The 26,878-nt window shown below is 38.9% G+C and overlaps 2 protein-coding genes across 2 annotated transcripts; one reads left to right on the top strand and one right to left on the bottom strand.

Moving 5' to 3' along the window:
- Positions 1 to 1,104: 1,104 nt before the first annotated feature.
- Positions 1,105 to 6,761, top strand: GATAD1 (GATA zinc finger domain containing 1). Its single transcript, XM_042477416.1, has 5 exons — positions 1,105 to 1,422; positions 3,500 to 3,625; positions 3,967 to 4,026; positions 5,365 to 5,548; positions 6,423 to 6,761. Exons 1-5 carry the CDS (start codon positions 1,210 to 1,212, stop codon positions 6,611 to 6,613), a joined length of 774 nt encoding a protein of 257 aa, XP_042333350.1. The 5' UTR covers positions 1,105 to 1,209; the 3' UTR covers positions 6,614 to 6,761.
- A 3,839-nt stretch (positions 6,762 to 10,600) lies between these two features.
- On the bottom strand, positions 10,601 to 25,119 carry LOC121932933 (1-aminocyclopropane-1-carboxylate synthase-like protein 1). Its single transcript, XM_042472056.1, has 11 exons — positions 25,085 to 25,119; positions 23,562 to 23,625; positions 22,602 to 22,724; positions 21,194 to 21,271; positions 19,740 to 19,840; positions 18,207 to 18,293; positions 16,639 to 16,684; positions 15,761 to 15,902; positions 14,899 to 15,041; positions 14,125 to 14,278; positions 10,601 to 11,645 (listed from the first exon to the last, which is right to left on the bottom strand). Exons 1-11 carry the CDS (start codon positions 25,117 to 25,119, stop codon positions 11,464 to 11,466), a joined length of 1,155 nt encoding a protein of 384 aa, XP_042327990.1. The 3' UTR covers positions 10,601 to 11,463.
- Between the last annotated feature and the right edge of the window lie 1,759 nt (positions 25,120 to 26,878).

Genomic DNA, 26,878 nt, shown 5'->3' on the forward strand with positions numbered 1-26,878 from the left:
CTTATAGGTTCTAGAAGTTGACTCTATGGTCAGCCTCTGGCAGAGTCGCACCGGAGGACCTAAGATTCTTAGAGAGAACATATAAATCAAAGGTGCAAATAATTGAATGTGCAAAAATCAAAGCCACAAATATGGAGGGACAACTGTATTTGTTGAGGGGGACATAGCGGCATTCCTCACTCTCAGTTGATAGCTAAACCCCTGATAGTGGGCAGATTATGGGAGTTGTGGTCCCAAGACAGAAACGTGCCAAGAAGACTCTGAGTCGGAAAGAGCATGGAGACACACAACAACAACAAATTAGGGTTTGATGTAATATCTAAATTAAGACAGTCTTTTTATTGTCTGGATGTTTGAAGAGCATCTCAGGCTGCCTGCGCTGCTTCTGTAACTGCAAATCTTTCTTAATAGACTTCTGCAATAATGACTGTTGTGACTGCAGCTACTGAAGATGCGTAATGAGCAAGTGAGGATGTACATGTATAAATGTCATCCATGCACACTCTCTCAGCCTCAGAGGATGGCAATGGCAAACTCTCCTCTGAAGAAACCTGCCAAGAAAACCCTGTGACAGGTTCACCTTAAGGGTCGCCATAAGTTGGAAACAACAACACAAAGGCACATGACAACAGACTGTAGTGTTTTGAGTGTTGGACTGTGATTCTGGAGAGCAGGGTTCGAATGAGCCCCCACTTAGCCATGAAACCCATTAGGGGCTTCTGGCCTCAGAGGAAGGAAGGCCATGGCAAGCCCCTTCTGAAGAAACTAACCCTCGGGTAGGGTCTCCATGAGTCAAATAAAGATGACTTTTAGCCATGAACTCCACTGGGTGACTGACCCTGGGCAAGTCACACTCTCTCAGCCTCAGAGGAAGGAAGGCCATGGCAAACCCCTTCTGAAGGAATGTAGCCAAGAAAACCCATGTTGGCACAGAGAACAAAAAGGAGGGCGGCTTGAGGGGGCCAGGCGAGAGAGAGAGAGGGAGGGAGATGTCGCTGTTTGGGCCTAAAAACCAGGAGGGACGAGTGAGGAGGAGGCCTGTCATGGCGGCGGGAGCGGCGCCATTCCCTCAGAGGCCAGCAGAGGGCAGGGCCTCCTCCTCAGAAGGAACCAGGCCTCTCTCTCTGCTTCCTCCTCTACGCATCCCGACCACAACAACCCCCGTGTCTGACTCTGCGGGAAGAGGCCGAGTCCGAGCCAGGGCCGAAGATGCCTCTGGGCCTGAAGCCGACATGCAGCGTGTGCCGCACCACCTCCTCCTCCATGTGGAAGAAGGGCAGCCAGGGGGAGATCCTCTGCAACAACTGCACCGGCCGCCCTGGGCCTCCCGCGGGGGCCTCCTCCTCCTACGCAGCAGCCGCCGCCGCCGCCGCAGGGGCCCAGCAGAGCAACGGAGGAGGAGGAGGCGGCGGAGGGGGGAAGGTGAGCCCTACGCCGCCGTCTCCCCTCAGCGCCTCTTTGGCTGCAGCCACACTGGGGGAATAACCCGGTTTGGGAACGATTTAACTCTTTCTGGCTCTCTGCTATGAAATTCTGGGAGTTGGAGTTTGTTGTGGGGCCCAGAGCGGAGCCCCACAACAAACTCCAACTCCCAGAATTCCATAGCGAAGAGCCAGACAAAGAGTTAAAGCGCTCCCAAACCGGGTTATTATTGCTCCAGTGTGGATGCAATGTCGACTGTGATAGTTTTTCTTTGACAGGTTTCCTCAGAAGGAGAGGTTTGCCATGGCCTTCCTCTGAGGCTGAGAGAGTGTGACTTGCCCAGGGTCACCTAATGGGTTTCATGGCTAAGCAGGAGCTCATTCAAACCCTGTTCTCCAGAGTCACAGTCCAACGCTCAAAACACTGCAGTCTGTTGTCATGTGCCTTCGTGTTGTCGTTTCCAACTTATGGCGACCCTTAAGATGAACCTGTCACAGGGTTTTCTTGTCAAGTTTCTTCAGAGGAGAGTTTGCCATTGCCATCCTCTGAAGCTGAGAGAGTGTGACTTGCTCAAGGTCACCCAGTGGGAATACATGGCTGAGCAGGGATTCATTTGGGAGCCCTGTTCTCCAGGTACAGTGCTCAAACCACTAATTCAAAGGCGGGTAAGGCACTACAAAATGTAGGGCGTTCGAGATAAAATGTAGGGCATTACTAAATAAAAGCCCCAAACATTAATATACACTGGGCCCTTGGTATCCGCTGGGGTTGGTTCCAGGACCTTCTGTGGATAGCAAAATCCGCGGATGCTCAAGTCCCATTAGATATAGTGGCATAGCAAAATGGTGTCCCATATATAAAATGCTTAAAATGAATGTTTGCTATTTGAAATTGTATTCGTTTAAAAAATATTTTCAAACTGTGGATGCTCGAATCCATGGATATGAAAGGCGTGCTACTTAGTCATGCTCAAAATGGAGGACGTTGTAAAATTCCTCCAGGACAGAGGGTTAAAATGTAGGATATGACCTGGGAAAGGACGGCATCTGGGTTGAAAGATACAAGAGTCCTCACCAAACTGGGTGTGCAGAAGGGGGCTTTCAGCAGGTGTTGCTTTCCACACAAACAGGTAACAAGCTACACCAGCTGGAATCCCTTCTTCTACACAACCAGTAAAGGTACAAGAGCCTTCACAAAATTAATTGTGTGGAAGAAGGGATTTCAGAAGACAGTGTTGCATTTCACGCAACCAGGTAACAAGCTGCACTAGCTGGAATCCCCTGTTCTACCCAGCCATTAAAGGTACGGGTTTTGTCCAAACTGAGATTTCAACAGGTGTTGATGATTACAAAATCAAGTAACAAGCAATACCTGCTGAAATCCCCCTTCTACACAACCCTTAAAGGTACAAGAGCCCTCATTTTCATTCTGGGAACCCTATGTGGGTCTTCCTACACTGAGTTGTGTGGTAATACCACTTGCCTGTGTTTGTGAACTCCATGCTCTTAACACATATTGGAGCCTCAATAGTTTCAAAACTTAGAGAAGACACCTAATAGGAAAAGAATGCAGTCAAGTGGAGGAACCAAGAAAGCACAGTCCACACCAAAGTACTGTATGTCTGTTCAGAAGTCTCATGAAATTTCTGTATAGCTTAGCGTCCAGGTATGTGGATATAAGGGCAGTCTTAGGTTGTGATACTGAGCACACTTACTTGGGAATTAGGCCTTTGGTATACAGTGCATAAGATTGCATTGTAAAGTCTGAGATAAATTGAAATTGTTCCTCTTTTTTTTTTTTGGAAACTAATATCCTGAAATTTTTCTTAAAAGCTAGTGTTGGAAAATTTATAGTTTTCTCTTTTAAAATGAGTGATATCAGTGCTAGAAATATCTTTACGTTGAAATCAGTAGAATGCAATTATAGGTGAATAAGCATATAATTGAGGCTGAATATGTATTCCATTTCTGCTTTGGAAATACCTCATTCCACTTCACTTTTGAAAGGGAATAATTATGATTCTGAAGATTTATATCCTTAATGACTTACCAGTGTTCCTCATTTTTGTATGTTACAGAGTAAGCAAGAAATTCACAGAAGATCTGCTCGATTAAGGAACACCAAATACAAGTCTGCTCCTGCTGCTGAAAAGAAAGTGTCTACTAAAGGAAAAGGGAGAAGGCATATTTTTAAGTTAAAAAACGTAAGATGATTTTGGATCCTTACTACTTGTCAGTTTTTGCTAAGTGCTAGATATGTGATGGGTGATACATACCAAAACCAGAAAAGCTTATACTTTGCTTCCTAATTAAAACATTCAACATAAACATTTAGATATAATTTTATTACAGTTTTCTGATACTAAAATTGATGATTTCTCTTTTGATGGTTTAATACACAGTGGTCCAAAGATTTTCTATTAGGTTTTTCCAGAGATATTTTACTTACACACCCTTGCACACCAACCCACAAATTGCATTTTATTTAAACATTCACTACTGAAATGTTCTTTGTTCGTTTTAATAATTAGAACTTTTTTTTTAGCCCATCAAAGCTCCAGAGTCTGTAGCCACCATAATTACAGCAGAATCTATCTTCTATAAGGTATGGCTTTGAAATTCCCTTTTTAGGTCTTGTAACTTGTTAAACTGATGTTATAAGTAACAAGTTTCAAAAGTCAATAGATGTTCTAAGGAAAGCACTTGTCCAAAGTACATTTCTTAGTTATAATATAACTTAAGGAGCCTAAAAACTGTGGATTTCCATTTGGGTTTTCCTGCCTCCTTCCTGATGTGGTCCTCTGCAAATCCCAGAAAAACCTGCTCTTGAGAGCCACCTCCCCACTCCTCTCAAGTGAATTGAAATCTTCAATGGTTATATTGTAATTTCTAAGAAAATCTGTAGTTAAAATGATTATAGATTGTAGACTCAATATGTGCATTTAATATGAACCTAAGTAGAAATGCACGCAGTGCTTTATATTTTCTTGTACATTGTTGAAGAGTTTCTTTCATAACTCTTTTGAAAGGCAGTTCTTGATACTGTTTCTTAGTGGGTCTGTACAAGATTACACAATAAACCAGCAAGATTAACATAGAGGTTCAGATAGATAAATACAGTCAATATGTTTTGAGGCTTTAAAAAATGATCCAAATACAATGCTCTACTTCTGTTTGTTGTTAGGATCAGTGATGCAGGCCAGGCATGGTCCACAGGGTCAGAATGCCTGTACCTTTTGCCCTGCCCCTCAGGCGTCTCCAGTCATTCTGAGTTTCACATCTGAGGAGGGGGAGAATAGATTTTCCTCAGCTACAATAATCTGTTATTAGCTAGTCCTGTAGTAATGCAAAGTATTTTTCAGTGGCTTGGTCTTGAATGAGAAATTAAGATCTGCTAGCATTATATAAAAAAGATCCTCCCTGATGAAGATGAAAAGTGGGAAACTGGTTTCCTGGCACAGATCAACACAGTGGCCTGCATTTTTGGATGCTTGTTACAGGTGTGGCTATGCAAGACTGTCAGGCTGAATATCTGTGATTTGGGGATCCTGATTGGTCTCTTAGATCAGAAAGTGTTGAGAATTCACAGAAGAGAAGATATAGAAATAATTTTCTGTAGATTAGATTGATGAGGAAAAACATAAATGGTGTTGTTACTGTGTGCCTTAAAGTTGTTTCTGACTTATGACACCCCAAAGGTGAACCTATCATGGGGTTTTCTTGGTTTGTTCAGAGGGGTTTGCCTTCCTCTGAGGCTGAGAGTGGGTTACTTGCCCAAGATCACCTGGTGGGTTTCCATGGCTGTGTGGATATTCGAACCCTGGTCTCCAGTCATAATCCAATGCTCAAATTACTATAAAAGGACCTAAACAAAAACTATAAAAATATAATTTTGGCGTCTATGTTTTAAAAACAAAACTCTAATTATCTATGTTTTTTCTAGGGAGTTTACTATCAGATTGGAGATGTTGTTTCAGTCATTGATGAGCAGGATGGTAAAACATACTATGCTCAGATTAGAGGTTTTATTCAAGACCAATACTGTGAAAAAAGTGCAGCTTTAACATGGCTCATTCCTACTACAGCTAGTCCCAAAGACAGTTTTGACCCTGCAACTTACATAATAGGTAAGTTCCAAGGCCTAAAATAATAGGTTCCACTTGACCTGGCAAATAATTGTTTACAGTGCTACATGTGGAATATCGCTATAGTCATATATCTGATTTTATTCCTTAGCATTAGAGCAAAATGTCTGTATTGGAAACCGGTATAAATGTGGCTTATTGTAAGCAGAATTGTGTGCTGGGGGTGGGGAGGATTAACTGTCAGCTGCTTTCTCTAAGGAGGGCTTATGGTGCATTCACACAGCCCTCCACACATGTGAATCTTACATGCCTCTTATTTTTAAGTCTACAGAACCTAGCCTGGAAATCAGTACAACATGCATGCCTGCTACACAGATGTTGAATATACAGTGTGTTCAAAAATTATATTTACAATTTCAATTTTATATAGAATTGAAAATGTAAAGATGATTTTGAGAAATCCTGTATGCTCTACTCCCTGTTTCATTGTCATCAAAAGTAATTATGGGGACTGAGACTATGGATATAAGCCCTAAGTCCTTCCTTCTTCTGGATGTTTTCATGTAATATGGGAAATGGCAAAACCAGTTAAATAAAACTGTCTCCTGTTAGGAGCAAAATTCCAGTTGCCTGTTGTTTACTGTAAACTAATTTTTTGTAAGAGTGTCTATTTTTGACATTTATCTTTAGATGCAATTGCTTGAAGGATTTTAAATTCAACAGGTTATCCTATCAGTCATATGGAGAAGATTGCAGGACCAGAGTAGCAACAGCTTGCACTCTGTCTCAACTATAAGGCAGGAAGAAGTGTTTTGTCTTTTCTATGGTATTTAAAAGAAATATAGCAATGGCCATCTGGATGTACCACAAAGCTCTCCTTGGAAACTAAAATGCTCTTTTTTCATTTTCATTGAAGGACCAGAAGAAGATCTTCCGAGAAAAATTGATTACTTAGAATTTGTTTGTCATGCACCTTCAGAATATTTCAAATCTCGATCGTCTCCTTTTCCTACCATTCCTACTAGGCCAGAAAAAGGTTATATCTGGACTCATGTTGGGCCTACTCCAGCAATTTCCATCAAGGAAACTGTTGCCAGCAGCTTGTAGTTTGTCTTGCTTTAGAGACTCCTTTTATATGCATTTTAAAATCACAACCAATATGTTGTTTTAGTTTATTTAGTTATCCCTATAAATGCTTTTATTTATTGTTTACATTTCGGTGCCTTTGTTAAAATTAAAGTATCTTCTCCTTAAAGCTTTTGTTTGCTCTTCTGTCATAAGTGACTTCTCGCATATCAGTGTAAACCAATGAAAAGCTACTCGTTTTCTATTTATTTTTTACCTTGTATAGAAATATGTTCTAAGTGACCAGTTTTGGTCATGAAGTCATTATCTCTTCATATTACTTCAGAGATCATTTATATCTTTGTGTTCAGCTGTATGAAACCACTACATCTAGTAACTGAAACTTAATTTGGTTACTGGGATGGGGGAGAGCTGCAAACAATTAGCAAAAATTCAAAATTAAAGACAGCCCTAGGACTTGCTAGCAATTAAGCACCTGGTGCATTGATACAGATGCTAAATGTCTGCGAACAACAGTGGGTAAAGTGCTGCCTGCAGGCCCCATCTGACATCCAATTTTCTTTCTTTCTTTCTTTCTTTCTTGTAGCTCCTGTTTCCCCAGCTCCCATTTTAAAAATCTCAGGTGAAATACCTATGTCTGTTACAGCATTCCTTGACCCTGAAATCTTACTGAAATATCCCCCAAATGGCAAAAAAAAAAACAGGAAGCAGAAGTCACTTTTGGGTTACTTCTTTCACCAAAAATATAGTCATGTGGTCAGGGCAAAAAGTAGTCTTTCTCTTCACTATGGTTGCTTACCTGTTTTAAAGCTTACTCCAGCAGTTACACCAGCAAAGAAAGAACATGCTTCCATTATTGCCATCTGCTTAGTGCTATCTTGCAAATAGGACTGAGAAGTTATACTTACTGAGAAGGTTCATTCTTCAGATGACATGGAGGAGTAAGGCACAATTGGGTTTATCCTTGCGTGCCAAGCCAACCAGGCAGGATCCAACATTTTTTCTGTTCCTGCCATTATGACTCCCCTGTTGTCTGTCAGTATTTTCCTGCCCTGCCAACCTGGCATATGATACCTCTCAGAAACTGCCCATTCCCCACAGTTCAGTAAACCAGTCTTCTGTAATCAAATAGTAAAACTTTTATTTCATTAGCTGGGGATGGTCACAGATGTATGCAGACAGAACTACCATCATCCATAATTAGAAGTATAGAATTAACAATGCCCCACCCTATAGTTTGCTGGGCTTTACCTTGATTTGTTTACTAATTAAAATGTACCTATCCCCATCCTCATTTGCCCAGTCCCTTTCATAGACTTTCATTTCTGTTTCTCCTTTACTTTTCCTGAGATTGCCCAGAGAATATCCTCCCACAGACATCTGTGCATTCTTGAACAAGGGAATTATGTGGGCCGGGTAGTATGTGGCAGATGCGGGACATGATTCCGGTGTGTTTGCTGCATGATGTGAAAATACCATTTTAATAGCTAGATCACTGTGGGTTTGTAATTGGGAAATCTAGAAACAATTTAGCTTTTGTTCCTTTTAAGGGAGCTCTGCTTATTGTGGGGGGGAGACCTTAGACAAGATCTGAGTAGAGAATAAGGAGAAAAGGCTGGCGATACCAACTGTACGAAATGGGCATTTGGATAGGAGCTATTTCAAGGGCCCATTTTCTTATAATTAATTCCTTTCATGGAGGATGAGGAATTGCTAGGCAGACAGATTTCAGAGTACAGAGATGGCAGTGGTATAAACCAAGGACAAATTACAGGAAGAAAAATTTATTCCCAGCAGAATCAGGGATCTTCTTCAAAACAAGGTTGAACACAATATTGATGAGAGGACTGTCAGTAGGGGGGATGATCAATGCTTTTCAGACATTTATGGTCAGAAATTACAACAGATCACTGGGTAAACCAAGTGATAGCATCTGGTTACAAAATTTTATTTGATAGAAAACTGAAGAGCAGTTATCTTTCTTCTCCAGTGGCAAAGGATACTATCAAACAGGAGATACTGTTAGCAGAGATTCAACACCTTATTAGACACGGGGGTGATAGAGGACATTCAAGTGGATCAAAGGTACACTGGGGTTTATCTTCTTTACTGTGCCCAGAAGCAATGGAATGTATGTTCCGGTGCTGAATTTCAGGTATCTCAATGTTTATGTAAGGTACGTGAGATTCAAAATTGAGATGCTTCAAACCATAAAGGAAAACTTGAGGAAAGTGATGGTCTCTATAGATTTAAAAGAGGTGTATCTCCATGTTCTTATGGCAATGGCAGACAGAAGACATCTGAAGTTCAGATATCAAGAAAAACACTATCAGTTCAAGGCATTACCATTCAGCCTAGTGTCAGACCCAGGAGCATTCACAAAAGTGTTAATATCCTTGGTGGCATTTCCGAGAGAGAAAGGCATACAACTATATCTGTAGCTCAAAGATATTTGCTGAAGGCAAATGCAAAAGAGATTTTGGCAAATCTGAAATCGGCAATTCACACTTTAGAACATTATGGTTTTCTGATAAATTAGCAAGAAAAATTAATTCCATTTGATTCCAACAAATAAGTTAACTCATTTGGGAGTTCACAGATGTGGCTACATGGGTCTTTCACAAGATGAAAATAAAATGAGGTAGAGGTAGCACAAGTGATGTAGTCAAAATCAGCAGATTTGATGTTACTGGCCAGTACACGTGGTTTTGATAGCTCCATATTGGCCCAGATGCCTATGGTTCCCATTACTGACACAACTATCAGTGGCACTACACATAACGTTGCCAAAAAGACCAGGTTTATTCAGTCAGGGCCTGGTTTATCATCCAAATCCAGAATGGTTGGATCTGACTGAATGGGTATTGAGAGGAAAGTATTAGAGAACCAGGAATATTCATCTGAGAGAGTAGATACTATTATGGCAGCGAGGAGGACATCTACCCAACAAATATACAATAGCATTTAGAAGTCATTTGATGCCTGGTATTGGACAAAAGATACGGTAAAATAGACGCACATTCTGCAGTTTCTGAAGAATGGCTTGCTTAAGGGATTGAGATGGAATACATTAAAATGTCAAGCGTCTGCCTTAGTGGTGCTGTTAAGATTTGGAGGGGTGACACTGTCTGCACATCCACATATTAAAAGACTAAGGGGTGAAACACTTAAATCCTTTCCAATGGTTTAAAGATATACTTTACACACACACACACACACACACACACACACAGATTATCAGATTCTTTCTACTTGAACCAGATTGCTTCCTCAAGGCCAGATACCACCTTGATTGTTGGGGTGAGTGTTTACTAAGGAATATCCTCATAAGGGCATGATGTTCAGTAAAATCAGTGCAGTGAGACATTTTGTGGGGTCTGACTATAACAATGGCAACTTGGTATGATACTGTGTTGACCAACAGGATTAGCCTCTGTTAGGGAGAGATGTGAAACACCCATGGAGCCAGTGCCAGATACTCATAAACTTCAATGGATAGGCTAGCATATATCAGAACCATTTCCCTGAGTCTGCAAATGGTTGATACCTGGTTTTGGATACACATTCAGGGAAAAGAAATTAGGCACATTTCTGTGATCATCTCACCTGTAGTCAAATGAACTCAGACAGGTGAAGGTGATTTTAGCAGGAAGTTTTAACCTTCTAAGCACTCTGTGTTTGCAAGGTCCTTCTTGTATACAAAGGAAAAGGCAAGGTAACATGCAAAAAGATGGCCAAGTGATGAAGAAGAGTCACTATCAAGACCATCAGCTTCATAAGATTGTGGGCAAAGCTAAGTCAAACAGTATAGCACTAGGAGCAATTATATAAAAAGCAGAGCAAACCCCTGCATATAGGGCCCTTAAATTTCATAAGACTTTTTAGTGCTGATGAAGGGCTTCCTGAATATGTAGTGTTTTAAAATGTAGACAACATTTTAAATCTAGGAAGAGCCTGAAATTGCCATCCTTTTTCTGGCCTGTATGTGACATCATAAATGCTGCAATCCAGGCTTCCCTTTTTTAATATTTACAAAGCTATAAGGCAACTAGCTGACAAACAAGAATCCAAATACAACATGACTTCATAGTTAACCAGAATCTGATCATTTACACAACAAATCCACCAACATTAACTGTTAATTATACAATGATTAATCCACCATGAATCCTTCTTTCCACAAACCAGCCATACTCTCATAAATACAGTCAAAGTGAAAAATTAACAAGGAAAACATGATATTTAAAGAATGATATATAGAACATTTTATAGAAACAGATCTTATATAAATGAGAAAGAGAAACAGCAGAATAGAACACTTTCTTAGAAAGTAAAATAAATTGGTACAAACACTCAGAAGGCACAAGGCTTCAGTGTTTGGAACACTGCTTCAACATTTTCTAAATATTTACATACAATATGTACTGCTTCTCTTGGTGGGCCAACACTCACTTAGACAGATCAGCAATATGTTAAGGGTCAGTCATATTGGGCATGGATATGGCACAACCCAAGTGGAATTATTAGAAAGAGGATAATACATTTGGAGGGTTGCTGAACTTGCATGGTGAAGCCAGTTTTACAGCACTAGGAATAATGGCAGTCTCAATTTCCTTTCTCCCAGGTATTGTGTCCCTAGTGGGGATTAATTCCAGCCATGGAATCTTACTTGAAGAACAGTCCAGGAAATAGAGCTCTTGTCATATACAATTTGACCCCCAGTAGAGAAACCAGAACAAACTTCTAGTAGTCTCAGTCATCAAATCAGTCAACATACTGTAACCATGTGCTGTAACAGAAAGTAAATACTTTAAAAAGAGGGCAGATGTCATAATATGAACACGTCATGCTTTGCCTTATTATTCACATTCCTAGAAGACAGCTATTTTCTTCATGTGTGAATAGCCTTCTGAGACATCATCAACTGATGTATTTATATAGTTATCTGAAATGCTATCATCTAACTCAGTGCATTCATTCTCTTTTGGAGGTGAATTGATGGGAACAGGTTCATCCATTTTATCATGTAACATCTGCTGAAGTCTCTGAATACCTAAGGGAACAAAGAGTTTAATTAATTTTGCAGTACCCACAACACAAACTATTTACAGAAAAAAAATGGTTTCTTTCAAATCCATTCTTGTGCAAGTCATGTTGTTCTTTTTTGTTAGTGCAGAGTCCAAATCACAATTCAGAAAAATACAGTTACTCAATCTGGATGTTCTTTTACAACACTGTCCCATGTTTACTACATCTTACACATCCAATAGCCCTTTCTTGCTATCAAATGCCTCAAGTGAACAACAGCCAAATACAGGACAGAAAAAATGGCTATCTATATATGCAAACAAGCTAGTGAAATGTGGGCTTGACAAAATAACTGTTACATGGATTTGTAATTGGTTGACTGGCTGAAGCCAAAGGGTGCTCAACAATGGCTCCTTTTCATCCTGGAGAGAAGTGACCAGTGGGGTCCCACAGGGTTCTGTCCTGGGCCCAGTGCTATTCAACATCTTTATCAATGACTTGGAGGACAGAATTGGGGGGATACTTATCAAATTTGCAGATGACACCAAATTAGGAGGAGTAGCTAACACCCCAGAAGACTAGGATCAAAATTCAAAATGACCTTAATAGATTAGAAAGCTGGGCCAAAGCTAACAAAATGAATTTCAACACAGAGATAGGTAAGGTACTGCACATAGGGCAGAAAAATAAAATGCACAGATATAGGATGGGGGACACCTGGCTGAACGAGACTACATGTGAAAGGGATCTGGGAGTCCAAGCAGACAACAAGTTGAACATGAGTCAACAGTGCGATGCGGCAGCTAACAAGGCCAATGCGATTTTAGGCTGCATCAGCAGAGGTATAGTGTCTAGATCAAGGGAAGTAATAGTGCCACTTTATTCTGCTCTGGTCAGGCCCCACCTGGAATACTGTGTCCAGTTCTAGGCACCACAATTTAAAAAGGATGTAGAGAAACTGGAGCGTGTCCAAAGGAGGGCAACTAAAATGGTGAAGGGTCTTGAAACCATGCCCTATGAGAAATGACTTAGGGAGCTAGGGATGTTAGCCTGGAGAAGAGAAGGTTAAGAGGTGATATGATAGCCCTGTTTAAATATTTGAAAGGATGCCATATTGAGGAGGGAGCAAGCTTGTTTTCTGCTGCTCAGGAGACTAGGACCCGGAGCAATGGATGCAAGCTGCAGGAAAAGAGATTCCACCTTACCATTAGGAGAAACTTCCTGACAGTAAGGGCTGTTCAACAATGGAACAAACTCCCTCGGAGTATACTGGAGCCTCCTTCATTGGAGGTCTTTAAGCAGAGCCTGGATGGCCATCTGGCGGGCATGCTTTGATTGAGATTTCCTGCATGGCAGGAGATTGGACTGGATGGCCCTCATGGTCTCTTCCAACTCTATTATTCTATGATTCTATATAACAATAGTTAATAAATCTTGGCTGAGATCTTGCATAAGGAAACAGAGCATAAAGTTCTGCTCAAGCAGGACACTGTTGTGTTCCTTTCTCCTTCCCTACAGGACTCAACTTCATTGTACACCCCCCTGCCCCATGCCTATGGATAGGTTGCTATATCTTTATAGCAACAAAGATATATTGCAGGACGTTTCAGGGGTCTGCTGGAGGTCTCAGAAAATAACACCATTGTGTGTCTGGCTACAAGGGCATAATCAGACCTGTGGATACTCAAGTTCCATTATATACAATGGCATAGTAAAATGGTTTCCCTTATATAAAATAGCAAAATCAAGGTATGCCTTTTAGATTTTTTTCCCAAGTGGTAAATGGCTCAATCCATGGGTGCAGAATCTGTGGATACGGAGGGCCAACTGTACACTGGATCCTGGGAGCCCAGTCCATCTACCTTGGTCCAGGCCTTAGAGGGAGAGAATAATCACTGGACCTCATCCCCTTTCCCACCACCATCCCCTTCTTCTTTTGTGTCGTGTCTTTTAGATTGTAAGCCTGAGGGCAGGGAACCGTCTAATTAAAAATAATAATTGTAAGCTGCTCTGATAGCCTTTAGGGCTGAAGGGCGGGGTATAAATACCATAAATAAATAAAAATAAATAAATATATACATTGGTCTTTTGCTAGCTTATGTCACTAACAGGATGCCAGCCAATGTTATGCTAAATCAAATTGTAATTTTATTTTATGCACCTTCTTGGATGAGAGCCAGTGTTGCATAATGGTTTGAGTACTGCACCACAACTCTGGGGACCAGGGTTTGAATTCTTGCGCAGCCATGAAAACCTACTCACTTTCTCAGTCTTTAAGAGGAAGGCAAATCCCGTCTGAATAAACCTTGCCAAGAAAACTCTGTAATAGGTTTGCCTTGGGTTGTCATAAGTTGGAAACAACTTGAAGGCACACAAAACATGCAAACAATCTTGGATTCCCTACAGAACATGCTATCTTCCTTTGTCATCTGAAAATCTATTGCCATGCAAGGTGGAATGAGGACAAAAAGGAAAGGACCTTTTTATACAGATCTGAAACTTACACAAATAGATCTTATCTACTGAATCTGAGAAGACCAGCCTAAACCATCCAGGTTCATAACAGCAAAAGGCTTTCCCCGGACTAATGAGAAGCTTTCCATCAAGAATCTTCCACCATAAATCCATTTCAGCTTCAAAGGTATGTGACTTTAAAAACTAAGGAGAAACAGATTTGCATTAGTGCCACTTAGACATGCATCCATTGCAACAACAAATCATATGCCAACTTTCCTTCCCCTAAGAATAAAAAGCTCAGGATTATAAATTTATTTATTGTGAAGACTGATAGTGTGATAGCCAGCATGTTATAATGATTTGAGCGTTGGGCCATGACTCTGAAGACCAGGGTTTGAATTTCCACTTGGCCATGGAAACCCACTAGGTGACCTTGGGAAAATCACTTTCAGCCTCAGAGGAAGGCAAAGACAAAAACCTAAGCAAATCTTGCCAAGAAAACTCCATAATAGGTTCGCCTTAGGAGCGACGTAAGTCAAAAACAACTTAAAGGCAAACAACAAGAAGAAAGATTACCAAGACACTTAATATTTTAAGCATCTGAAACGCACATTAGTGGTAAGAATCATACAGTCTTTTTGAACTACAGCTCACAAAATTCCTCAACATTGCGTATGCTGACTACAGCTGCTTTGATAACATGAATCCCCTCCCAACACTATATAAACATCTAGTCTTTTTAAAAGCTACATTCACATCAGTTTTAAACAACCAAGTGTACTTATTTTCTTTAGTTTATCTTCACCAGGTCCTCCACTTACTTTTCTGAAGTCAGCCCACACATATAATCCTCCAGAACTTTTAAGAACAGGTATTCCTATCTCAGCAAGGCCATCCACAAGAATATTCTGTGCTTCCTTCAGTCTTCTTCTATTGGTTGGGAAAAACACATTATCCAGCCATTCTGTCAGAGTGAAAATATGACAAAACTATTTTATTTTCTCATACTTTGTACTATTAAGTAATGATATCAGTTATGCAAGAAATGAAAAATAATGGCATCTCTTATATACTTAGCTGAAGTCATGTTATTTATACAGGATGAATATCCTTTATTCCGAATTCTGAAATACTCCAAAATCCAAAATTGAGCACATGTGTGGTTGAGATAGTGACACCTTAGCTTTCTGATGGTTCAGTGTACACAAACTTTGTATCATACACAAAATTATTGCAAATACTATGGATAAAATTATGTTCAGGCTATGTTTAAAAGGTGTACACACAACATAAATGAATTTCATTTATGTTTAGACTTGGGTCCCAACTCCAAGATATCTTAGTGTGTGTGTGTGTGTGTGCGTGCACACGTGCGTGTACAGATATCCCAAAATTAAAAAACAAACTGTAATCCAAATCCAAGACCAGAATTTATAGTTTGAGATAGAAAGTTAAGATTCTTATGGTTTCACTTTTTTTCCAGGAATAAGAGAATAAGACAGTAATACCTCCTACCATCTTAAACACTGCATACTATTTTGACATAAAAGGCAGTGTACTGCTCACTTATGTTGTAAACATTCAGCAATATTTTCCTTGTTTTTTCTCCCTCAATATGTGACTGTATAATTTATATCTTGTAACTCTAGATGGGAATGGGTGTTCACATTAGGTTTTGCTAACCTCTATCACTAAGGAATTGACTGAGAACATGTTGTACAGGTCCAGGGCATCCATGGAAAACAGCCAGCTGATTAACTGCTTCTCTGACAGCGTGATTTCTGGTGTATAATATTCCAACTCTGATGCCACACATCCCAAAATCCTTGAAATGGGGAGAGGAGAAAGAACGGAAAAAAATTGCCATCAGAATATCCTTAAAATCCTAAAAAAAGAACACATTTCTAACCACAAAATAGAAAAAAAATATTAGATTCAATTTCCAACAGAATTTATCAGGATTCATTCATACATTTCTCAGAAACTACAATCTTCTGTAAAGAATATTCATTTCTATTTGAGGACTAGCCAAACTATTGCACCAAGTCCCCTGAGATGAGAATTGTTGGCCAAGATGCTTACCTTGATCCTTTAAATATAGTTTCAGAGACTTAGGGGCGAAACAGACAGGCATCGAGGAGCAGCCAGAAGCCACTTCCAGCCCGATTGCCCTGGGGCCATGGTGAACACACAGCACAGCCCCAAGGTGCCTCCTGCCGCAGACCCAAATGCACATGCAAGCATTTAAAAAAGTATTTTTAACTAGATTTCCTTTGAAAAAAAAAAACTATGCCCAGAAATGTATGTATAAAACTAGGTTGTTCTAAATGAATTCTTTGGACATGTGGTACAATGAACTGCAGTTTTTAATAAATTCAGCACTCTTCTACTAGTGTCTAGGCCTATGGCGCAAGTGTGGCAGAGGCAACACTATCAATTTTACGCTCTCACAAACCTTTTTACAGATCAAATGTATGAACATGGAAAGATCTGAGAATCTGAAGTTTCAAACAATGTAGTATACTTTAAAGCAATATTCATAATAAATATTCTTAACCTACCTTGCTAAATCCCCACATGAAGTGTGTCCGGTCTGGATCTGGTAAACTAAAGTAGAAAGTTTGAGATAATTAACCTCTTACTGATAATACATACATACATACATACACACACACACACACACACACACATATTCAGTCATAAGGACAAATGAAGGTAAAGGCATCTGGGGCATATAGAGATGTGCATAAAAGTGAATCCTCTAAAGAAATGAAATCACATGTCAACGCAGTCATCAAAAGCTCAGGGAAATTCTGGTTCAAGGAAATTCAAGTTTTCCAATTAAGAGTAGAATAGATAATGTTCTAACTGAAACAACTTTAACACAGAATACAAGCCTCTGTGTACAATAGTTTCTAAAAATACACACACACATTCTAACACGGTTGAACCGTCATTTTGAAATATTGTTTTATATCTATTTATTAGAAGCTATTCATGAAGACCAATGAACTGCAGAAAACATCCATTACATACCATGGACATAAATCAGGGCCATGAAAGGTCTTTCATGTTGAATGCAATAACACAAAGTACAATGTTCTAGATCCTTTATTATGTGGACAGCAGAGCAATAATGCACTCCAACATAATCCTGTACTTCCTGCTTTATCTCTGCTTGTGCATTCACAAACACACAACAGCCAAGCTGTCTATTCATTACAAGCAAAGCCTCTCTCATAGTTCACCTGAAGTATTCCAAATTACCAGTTCCTTTCTCAGCCCACTCCACCCTTTTCACAGTTTTCAGGTTATATTCAATTTCTAGCTACTATATGGAAGGGGTCTGGCTAGTACTAAGTAATCTGCCATGTTGGGATGTGACTATGTGCATGGTCAGAAAACTGGGGATGGGGGACAGAAAACTGGAGCATGTATGATAGAGCTTTAGGAGGAAGGAACTCTTTGGCATGGAGAGCCACAGGATTATGTTAATAACAGGCCTCTTACATCATAGAGATGAATTTGACATATGAGATGGTTAAATTGTCAGTAAACAGATAGGAATCTACCAGAAGACACTCCAAAAGTTTAACAAATGTATTTTGCAAATCACACACACAATACTATATCAGCAAATAGCATTATGAGAAAATATGTTAGGAAGGCATCTCTGGGCTGGTTTATTTATGCATACCCTCCCATCTCCAAAACAAAAATTTTGCTATGTAACCAGTGCTGCCAATTTCCAGGGAATTCCCCAGTATCCAGGTAATAAAAAGCCTTTCTGTTTATTTTCTGGGTAAACAATATTTTGGGGGGAATTTCCGGGGAATCAACCCTTCCCCCAAGAAATGGCCGAAAATACCTTTCCCCTCCCCCAAAATGGCCGACGTACCTCCCTTCCCGGAAGTCCCTGGCCCCCTTTTGCCTTTCCATAGTGCCTTGCAGCAACCCTGACCTGGAACTCCCGCCCCTGATCCGGAAGTCCCACCTGGTTCTGGAAAATTTGGAGGCATTCCAGGGAGCCAATCAGAGGATTCCCGTCAAGGGTGATAGGCAACACTGTATGTAACTCATTTAAGAAAGACAGACACTTATTTTTCTAGCAGGAGGAAGTTAAACTTACCTCTCTAAGCTAAGGATGCTTGTGAATGTGGAGTCACCATATACAGACAGCATGTAGATTTCATCCATTATTACATGTAATTTATATCTATATACAGAAAGAAACAATTAAAAGGAGCCCTTAAGACAATTTTAATCACATGCACATCTAAACATTTACATTTATATTCATACAAGTTAATTAACTCCTATTTAATAGGAGTGGGCTTTTATTATATTAGTTTCTCTTCCCAGCAGAATTTCTATTTAAAGCAAATACTGTTCAAATCTTCAGTATATATTTCCTCATCCATTATATTAACAATTGGAACACCAAGATGTTAAGAAATTTCTACATTATAAATGTTGTGTGAGATAGAAAAACTCATCATGCATTCAATGTATATTTCTTACTATATTTTATACAGTGAAAGCCACAAAAAACACACAGCAAATTGAACTCTTAGTCCAAATATTAGCAGGCAAGTGAAGCATGCGACTGATAGAAAGAAGCCTAAAAGTATCAGTAAACAAAAATGTTTACTTAAAATTTTGTTTCTGAAAAACTAAATTTTGTTTCTGAAAAAACTCCTAATTTTTAACTTCTATCTCAAATGCCAGACTAGCTTTATTCTAATACAGGGGAGGAAATAATTATATTTTCCTCTAAAGGTTATGCTAATCTTACAAAACTATGAATGACTATTGCTGTTTCCATTACTGTTTAAGTCACAGTTTAAGAGGAAAAAATTGGTTTCATATGAATTGAGGCAGGGGAGATGATGCATGGATATGGACCTAAAGCAAACAGAATGGTATTGCTCTCCCAAAAAACTACCTAGTGATATTTCAGTAACTACAATCCTAAGCATGCTTCTATGCATGCTTGCTATCAGTAAGACTCACTTGAACATAACGCAGTTTAGAAAAATGAGGTGCATACAGGAATGCACAGTCAGCATTACAAAAGTATTCCAAGGATAAAACTCAGATTTTATAATATAGCTCATTAAAGGAGTAAAATGGCATACAAGGCTATTTAAAGGAAATGAGAGGGCCTTTTAAAAAGATAAAAAGAAATTTATTCATGTACTGTATAAACTATGTATGTTTAATGTAGACTAATTTGAAAAATATTCAGATCCAGTCAGAGGGCTCATTTCATAATACTCATTCATAAACTGGAACCAATATACCTTTCAAATCAAGGCACCTATTCATATTATACAGTGTATAATATGTGTAATATGCACTCATTCTATTACTGATTTTGGTAATTGCCAGTTTTCATAATTTAAGGCATATGCATTAAATATTTCAGGATCTCATAGCTTACACATTAAGAAAACAGAAATGTAAAAATGTAAGAATTCAATTTTTTATCATCGCCAATAACCATACAAAGAATCCATAATAATTGAAATATATTTTCTGAACAAACTTTCTTATAGATGTATGCCAAATGAAATTAGGAGACTACCAAAATCACTCTTATAACTAACATACTGCATCATGGAAGATTAAAAGCCCAAACAAATAGCTCTAGGACTCAAACCTGTGCGCAAACTCTAGACATTCTCTCAGTAACTGTGGTGGGTAAATGTCCCCTAACGGATTGTGAGGGTTGATCAGGATTAATGCTCTGACTCGGATGCCCTGAAAAAAGAAAAACTGATAGTCGGAGACGCCAACATGACGTCAAACAAAGGACTGGTGGGTCTGCGCAATTGCCATCCTTTATTCAAGTGCCAAGTATTGAAGATACTTGACTTCATACATGCACACATACTCCTGCAAAAGCAAGCCTTAGAAACCCCAGAATGTTCCATTATAACAGCACATTGTTCTTGTTAATTCACATTTTTTCATTTATCACTAGTAAGGCATAAAGGTTCCAGAAACCCAAAGTATATATACATATTTTAGTATCACTTAAAACAAGACAGCTTTTTTTTAAAAAAAATAGCATGCTACAAAGTCAATTCTGATTTTACTGCCAAGCTCACTGGATGTATATGCACACACAAAATGACTGGAATAACCACAACTAACTAAACTATACCATATTACAATAATCAAAGCAGTTTACATGTAATAAAATATCCCAAATAGTTTGTAATCAGATGAAGTGAATTTAAACATAACTATTTCAAAAAGTTAAGTAGCTTCTTCAATGACAGAAATTATGCACTATATTTTTAGGATGAAAACAGTAAAACTTCCATTGAGTAACAACATGTGAAATGTAAATATTGAATTGCTAGTAAAGTGTGCACTTGCCCAAGTATGCCCATCTGCTAGCAAAAGAATGCCATATTATATGGCACCAACAATTTTTCCACAAGCAGAATGTGCATGGAAACCAATTGTGTTATGTGTGTGTGTGGAGGAGGATTCTTCCTGCACATGCATCTTCATGCTTTCTTTGCATTAGAAGCAAATATGTATTTACACTAACCCTTAAAAATGTTTTATATCTATCCTGACTCATCTCACTCACTGCAGTCCTCCATGGCATTAAAAACTTGCTCCAGAAAGGTTCCAGAGCAAGTTTTAATAATGCGATGAAAGCGGCAAAAAGGAGGGAAGACAGACAATTCTAGCAGAAACAGAATATAGTGGAAGTAGATCAGCAGGAGAATACAGTAAAGGGTAAAGAGGAAGCCTGAGATCAAATTTTAAAGTAAAGTGATTTTAGTGGGAAGCTGACAATAATTTAGTCAACAAAGGTCCAAAACACACTGCAGAAATAATCCAGTTTGAGATCACTTTAACTGCCATGGCTCAATGTTAGGTAATTCTGGAAACTGTAGTTTTCTGGGGCATTTAGCCTTCTGTCAGAGAGCTCTTGTTGCCATAGTAAACTACAATTCCCAGGATTCCCTAGTACTGAGTCAGGGCGGTTAAAACGGTCTCAAACTGGATTATTTTTGCACTGTATTTTGCACATAGGTGATACTTCATCAAAAACAAAACAAAGGCCATTTGTTCAAGTAAAAACAGTCCTACCTGTTCCTTAGCCTTCTGATATGCAGTTTCTAATTTTCCAACTGTTAATTGAAAAGGTTGACTTTCTTCATTAGTCACCTAGGGAACAATTTAAAGGTTTGGAGACAGCAGTTCAGTAAAAGTAATGCAATTCTTTTTGAAACTTATTTTGACTACTAAGAGCAATTAAGCTGAGGGGCAAAACATACAGTTCTTTTTGTGCCACCGTCTGGGCGGCTTCAGAGTGTGACATTTTGATGCTGCACGCTCTAAAGCTGCCTGGAAACTGGCTTTACGCTGCCTGGCTGCCCACATGTGGGCTGGCTTCCGGGTGCCACATGTCACTGGAGTGCCTGAAACAGGCTTCCATCGGTGATGGGGTGGAAAAGCCAGCTTTTTGCCGGCGCAAAAAGGAGCAGCTATTTGCAGCTTCTTTTTGGGCAGGCAAATAGGCAGAAATGTGCAGTTACTGTGGCCCTAATCTGGCTTTTTCAGGGGCAGTCTTAAGAGTGGAAAGCAGCAATATCTACAAATATGCAGCAGGCTGTGCATGCAGTGCTATAGTAACTGAAGCTTTCCCCACTCTAGCTGCTAGGAGGAAACAATGTGGCACTATCTTTCCATCTTCTGTTTGAATGGGACTGTGGGGAGAACGAAGTTCCTAAAGTATTAATTTTCTTTCAGGATATCTTAATAAAAATATGTCTACATATGGGATGGGCAAAATGTGGCCTGTGACTCCTAAGTGCAGCTTATGGGATCCCCAGAAACCCCTTAAAGCCCCCGATCTATCTATCTATCTATCTATCTATTGTTGTTGTTGTTTTGTTTGTTGTTTGTTGTTGTTGTCTGTTATTATTATTATTATTATTATTATTATTTTTAAAAAATGAGTTCACTTTGGGACAATTTTCTTTGCCCCAACAACCCAAACTGTAAAAAGGAAAACCCCCAGTCCAAGAGCCAAAAATATGGTCAGAAGTGACATCCCATTACTCAGGCACGCACAGGAAAGGAAAATGGCCATGCCTTTTTGCATTTGCCCACCTGTGGCCTAAGTAATGTTTGTAACCTTACATCAGCCTAAGAATTTTGTTTACTACTTGACATCACATACACACATGCATATGCAGAAAATTAAAAGAACTTCAAACACAATAAATCTTTCTGAAAGATGTCATACTGTTTGAGTATGCAAGCACATAAATGTATACAGAAACCAACAATATAATTGGGTTTCAAGAACATACTGCCCAGCCTTACCAATATATATCAGCTTAACCAGGAGAAATGTGATACAAAGAAGACATCTGTACAGCTCAGCTTCCACATTGGTTGACTGCTTTGTTACCGGTTTTATATAATTCTCTTTACAGATAACATTTTAAAAAATTATAAAAATAGGACCTTTAATAAAATGAAATTTTACCTCACTGAATAAGGGCACATGAACAGGTTGCATTCCACCATACAGCCAAGTTTTGGAATTTATGCCACCATAATATGGAGCAGGAATTAGATAGCCATCTAGAACAAGGAGGCACAATAATGTCTAATTTAGAAAGACAGTTAACAACTGTAAAAACAGAAAGTAGTTTCATTCAATCTTCCTAAGTGAAGAACATTATTAGTAAGTAAATACTGATATAAAAAAGACTAACAATAGTTTGTAGGGATTTGATCTCATTCCATTTCACCTCATTTATCATAACATTGGTGAGCTATATATGAATTTCATTTCAGTTTGTATGAATTTCATATACATTGACATCTTGTCTGAGATTTATGATGGTGAAAGCCACCTTATGCTGTTGTAACCCATGTTCACAGTTGTGCAATCAGAATTCTGTTCCAACTACGCAATGACTAAATTACCCCCTGCCCACCTTTTCTCCTGCCACAGCCCCAAAATGGCCACTATTTGCGCCAGTACAGAGTGTGGGAGAAGCAGAGATGCAGCCAGCTATTTCTTTTTAGGTAGTGAGATTCCCAAGGATGTCCTGTCATAGTCCATTCATCAAAGGAAAATGCTCCCATCACTTTCCACTGACATGGGAAATGGCTGTCTTGGGTGGGTGCATGGGCTCCAACTGACAAAAATTGGGTTTGGGGGATGGCACTGGTAAATGTACTGTACCTAAATGCTGGAGACAAATTTTCTGCTGCAGGTTCCTGGCCATAATTAAATTATATTTAACATCCTATCCCAAGGGTACAGAAAAATCTGTTTTTCAAAACAAATGAAAAAGCGATCAGGAAGATAATCTTATGCGTGAGTAAACATTATCCTGGACAGCAACTCAGTAAAAAAAAAAAGTACCTTTTTAAAATGCTCAGGCCCCATTACCTAAGCCTCAAAAGTTTTTGTTGTATATTCAAGTTCGCTTACCTCCAGATCACACAACACAGTGGAAAGAGTAGCAAAGACAGCACAGCACCGTTCATTACAATATCTAGAAAGTGAAGACAATTATCAAGTCATATTAACCAAAACTGCCAAGCATTTGAACCTTTTTTTAAAAAAAATTATAACTCTAAGAAATGCATTTCAGTAGTTTAAAACCAATTTTCTAACAGAGGCACTGTAACATTAAAACATCAAGCAACATACATTTCATTCAGAGAGAGAGAGAGAAGAGAGGAGTGAGTGAGTGAGTGAGTGAGAAGAGAGAGAAGAGAGAGAGAAGAGAAACTCTATTGGTTAATATCCCATCAAATCTTTTAGCAATTCTGTTCCAACTTTTAGTTGATTTGCACAACTGTGAACATGGGTTAACAATAGCATAAGGTGAACTTTCACCATCATAACTCTCAGACTAAATTTTTTTGGGCTCAACTAAAATCATGACATTTTATTTCATTTAAACTGACTGAGGGCAATTGTTAGGGTTTTAGGGATCTGCAGGAAATAATCCAGAAGCCATTTTGGAGAGTCAGCTACTCAGTCATTCCTATTGGGAGGAAAACAGCCCCTGGGGGCCTAAAACAGGTTTTGGCGGTATGGGGGAACATAGCAAAATTGCCCTCTCAGTGCCTAGGGTGCAGTGTGGAGTGGTGGAATAAGACGTGGGATGACAAATTAGTCCTGGGGCCATATGTGGCCCATTAGCCTCACCTCCCCACCCCGTAGACCAACACACCAATTAAGTACAGTAATTTTGTACCATTTAAAGCTCCATTTGGAATCCACTGCCTAGATGGCCCAGGACACCAAGGTAAATATTACAGTGCTGCTGTAAAGTTTCTGCTAAGAATGTATGTTTATTCATTATAGTGAGATTTGCCTGTACAATTCACTTACAAACATCAAAGTTAGCAACGTGCCATTTTTAAAAGGTCATAAAAGAAAGGGATGAATGGAACAATACCTTCAACTACAGGCTAATGTTTTTTGACCTTATGGAATATGATTAGTTTATCAAAGTGGAAACATGAAAAAACTGATACATACTATACTACTCTATCAGAACAGGTCAAATGGCTTAGTAATGGCACTGGATGTAGGGTTGCCATAATTGCAACTTTTACCAGGACAAAATGGGGAACAATTCAAACCAAACTGTAGACAACTGCAGACAAAACTCAGCCCAAATGTAGACATTGAGAAAAATGGTGGACTTAAATGTCCTACATTTTGAGCTGAGTTTTGTCCTGCAGTTGCCCTACAGTTTTGGTCTTGAATTTGTCCACATTTTTGTCCTGGTAAAAGTTGGACATTAATGGCAACCCTAACTGGATGTAGCCTAGAATTGTTAGATTATACTAAATTCTGTTAATGGTTACATAGTTTTCAAAATGATTTTAAAATGCAAATCTTAGTGCCATTTGTCAAACCTTATTCGGTTTTACGAAAGTCCTAGAATTTTTTCACAGAGTTAAACAGAAAATATAATATTAAAGAAAGTTCCTTACATGTCAGGATCCAATGGCGGTTGAAGCAGTTGCATATTCAGTAAGAAATTTAGCAACTTTTCCCTGAAGCTAAAGTTTTAAATTGACGTATTACTATAATCAGATTAGTTGCATCAACTCATTCATATATGCAACCTTTACAACTCAAGTTTGCTTAATCTGTGATAGACTTCCAGTCTTGAAGCAGCAAATACACAATCTAAGTGACATTAAAAATGTCTAATTTGGCAGTAATAAACAATATTTAACTTTTGAACCATTCTTGACGGTTACATATGTCTTGATGTATGCAACCAGCAACTGTGAATAAAGTCAGTGATATGAAACAACTTTTTTTTAAACTTTCAGAAATTTCATGTTATTAAACTTAATTTAGTACAGCAGAGTGATCCTAAGTTTCATATATGGAGGGGGGAGACTGATAGAGAACACTATTCCAGTGTTAAGCTAGCCATGGTAGGTGATTGAAGTGCAGAATAAGCTTGTCCCCCCCCCCCGTTTCTAGCAGATTTCCTGTTTTTCCCTCCCACTAGTTCTCTGTCAGCGTAAATATGTATGACATCATGAGAGGCCCCAATCCTGCAATCTTATGGAGAGAAACTGAGGAATTTTAGATCCAAGTCTGCCTGTAGCCTGAAATGCCAGCAGTAATACTGCCAACAATTGATTTCACCAACAGCGTTTCTGTAAGTATACTGGTGATCTCCAGTTAAATGTCTCCCTCCAGAGATATGGGTCATTTCTCCCCAAGTCAGTGAGCTACGGGACAATGATAATCAGTGTTAGAATTCAAAGATATAGCCATGTTATCTGTAGAATTACTATGTAGAGAGATCTTTAGGACTTTGAGACTAATTGAAAGAAAGAAATTGAGCTTTCATGGATGAACTTCTGTAAGTCTATGAAAGCTCATGCTGCCAACTTCTTCCTTTCAGTTAGTCTCAAAAGTGCTACAAGATCCTCTACATAATAATAATAATTAATGTGCACATACAAACCATATTATGTAGCGGAAGTGATAAAACACTAGTGAAATCAAAAACGGAAGTTGTACTTAACTTTTTAGATGTGAATATCCAGTTGGGAAGCACATGGAAATGTATTAAAAGGTAGTGTTTTTGTTGTTTTTCGGGCTATGTGCCCCATTTCTTCCTGAGTTTTCGATCTCAGGTGTTTGTGTGTGTTCACCCATTTCAATGTATGCCTTCTACTAAGTAGTTTTAAGAGAAAACTGACGTGCTTTCCTGTTCAAAGTTATTGTTTGACGTAGTTCACAATTATCAAAGATCACAGTTGTTTTAAAGCTACTATTCTATCAATAATCTTAAAAACACATCAAAATGAGAACACATTAAACTGCTTAAGAATCATACTTTTAAGGCCTGTGTATCCAAGAACTGAAGCAAGTGAGGCTCCAAGTAATTCATGTCTGGTTTTGAAAGCGTGTCATAAAAAAGAAAAGGGACACATTAATTTGCCCCTTTTATACATAAGTATTAATGCTAAACTGGTTAATTTTACATGAAAATTAGAGGGATTAGCCATGTATAATCTCACACTGTATAGGTCCACTTAGGTCTAGAATCAGATATACAAAGTGATCACACCCTTGCTAGCAACTGTATGCAACAGAGGCAATCAGCAATTAAATAAATGGTAAAGCATATGATGAAGAAGCTTTTTTTCTCTGTTGGATGGCTGTTTTCTATATGGCAGTCAATTAGTGTATGATATAATTAATGCTGTTATATGTTACATGTTCTACAGTTACATTAAACTCCATCTGAACAAATC

Source organism: Sceloporus undulatus, chromosome 6 (genome assembly GCF_019175285.1).
Source record: "Sceloporus undulatus isolate JIND9_A2432 ecotype Alabama chromosome 6, SceUnd_v1.1, whole genome shotgun sequence".
NCBI classification, from domain to species: Eukaryota; Metazoa; Chordata; class Lepidosauria; order Squamata; family Phrynosomatidae; genus Sceloporus; species Sceloporus undulatus.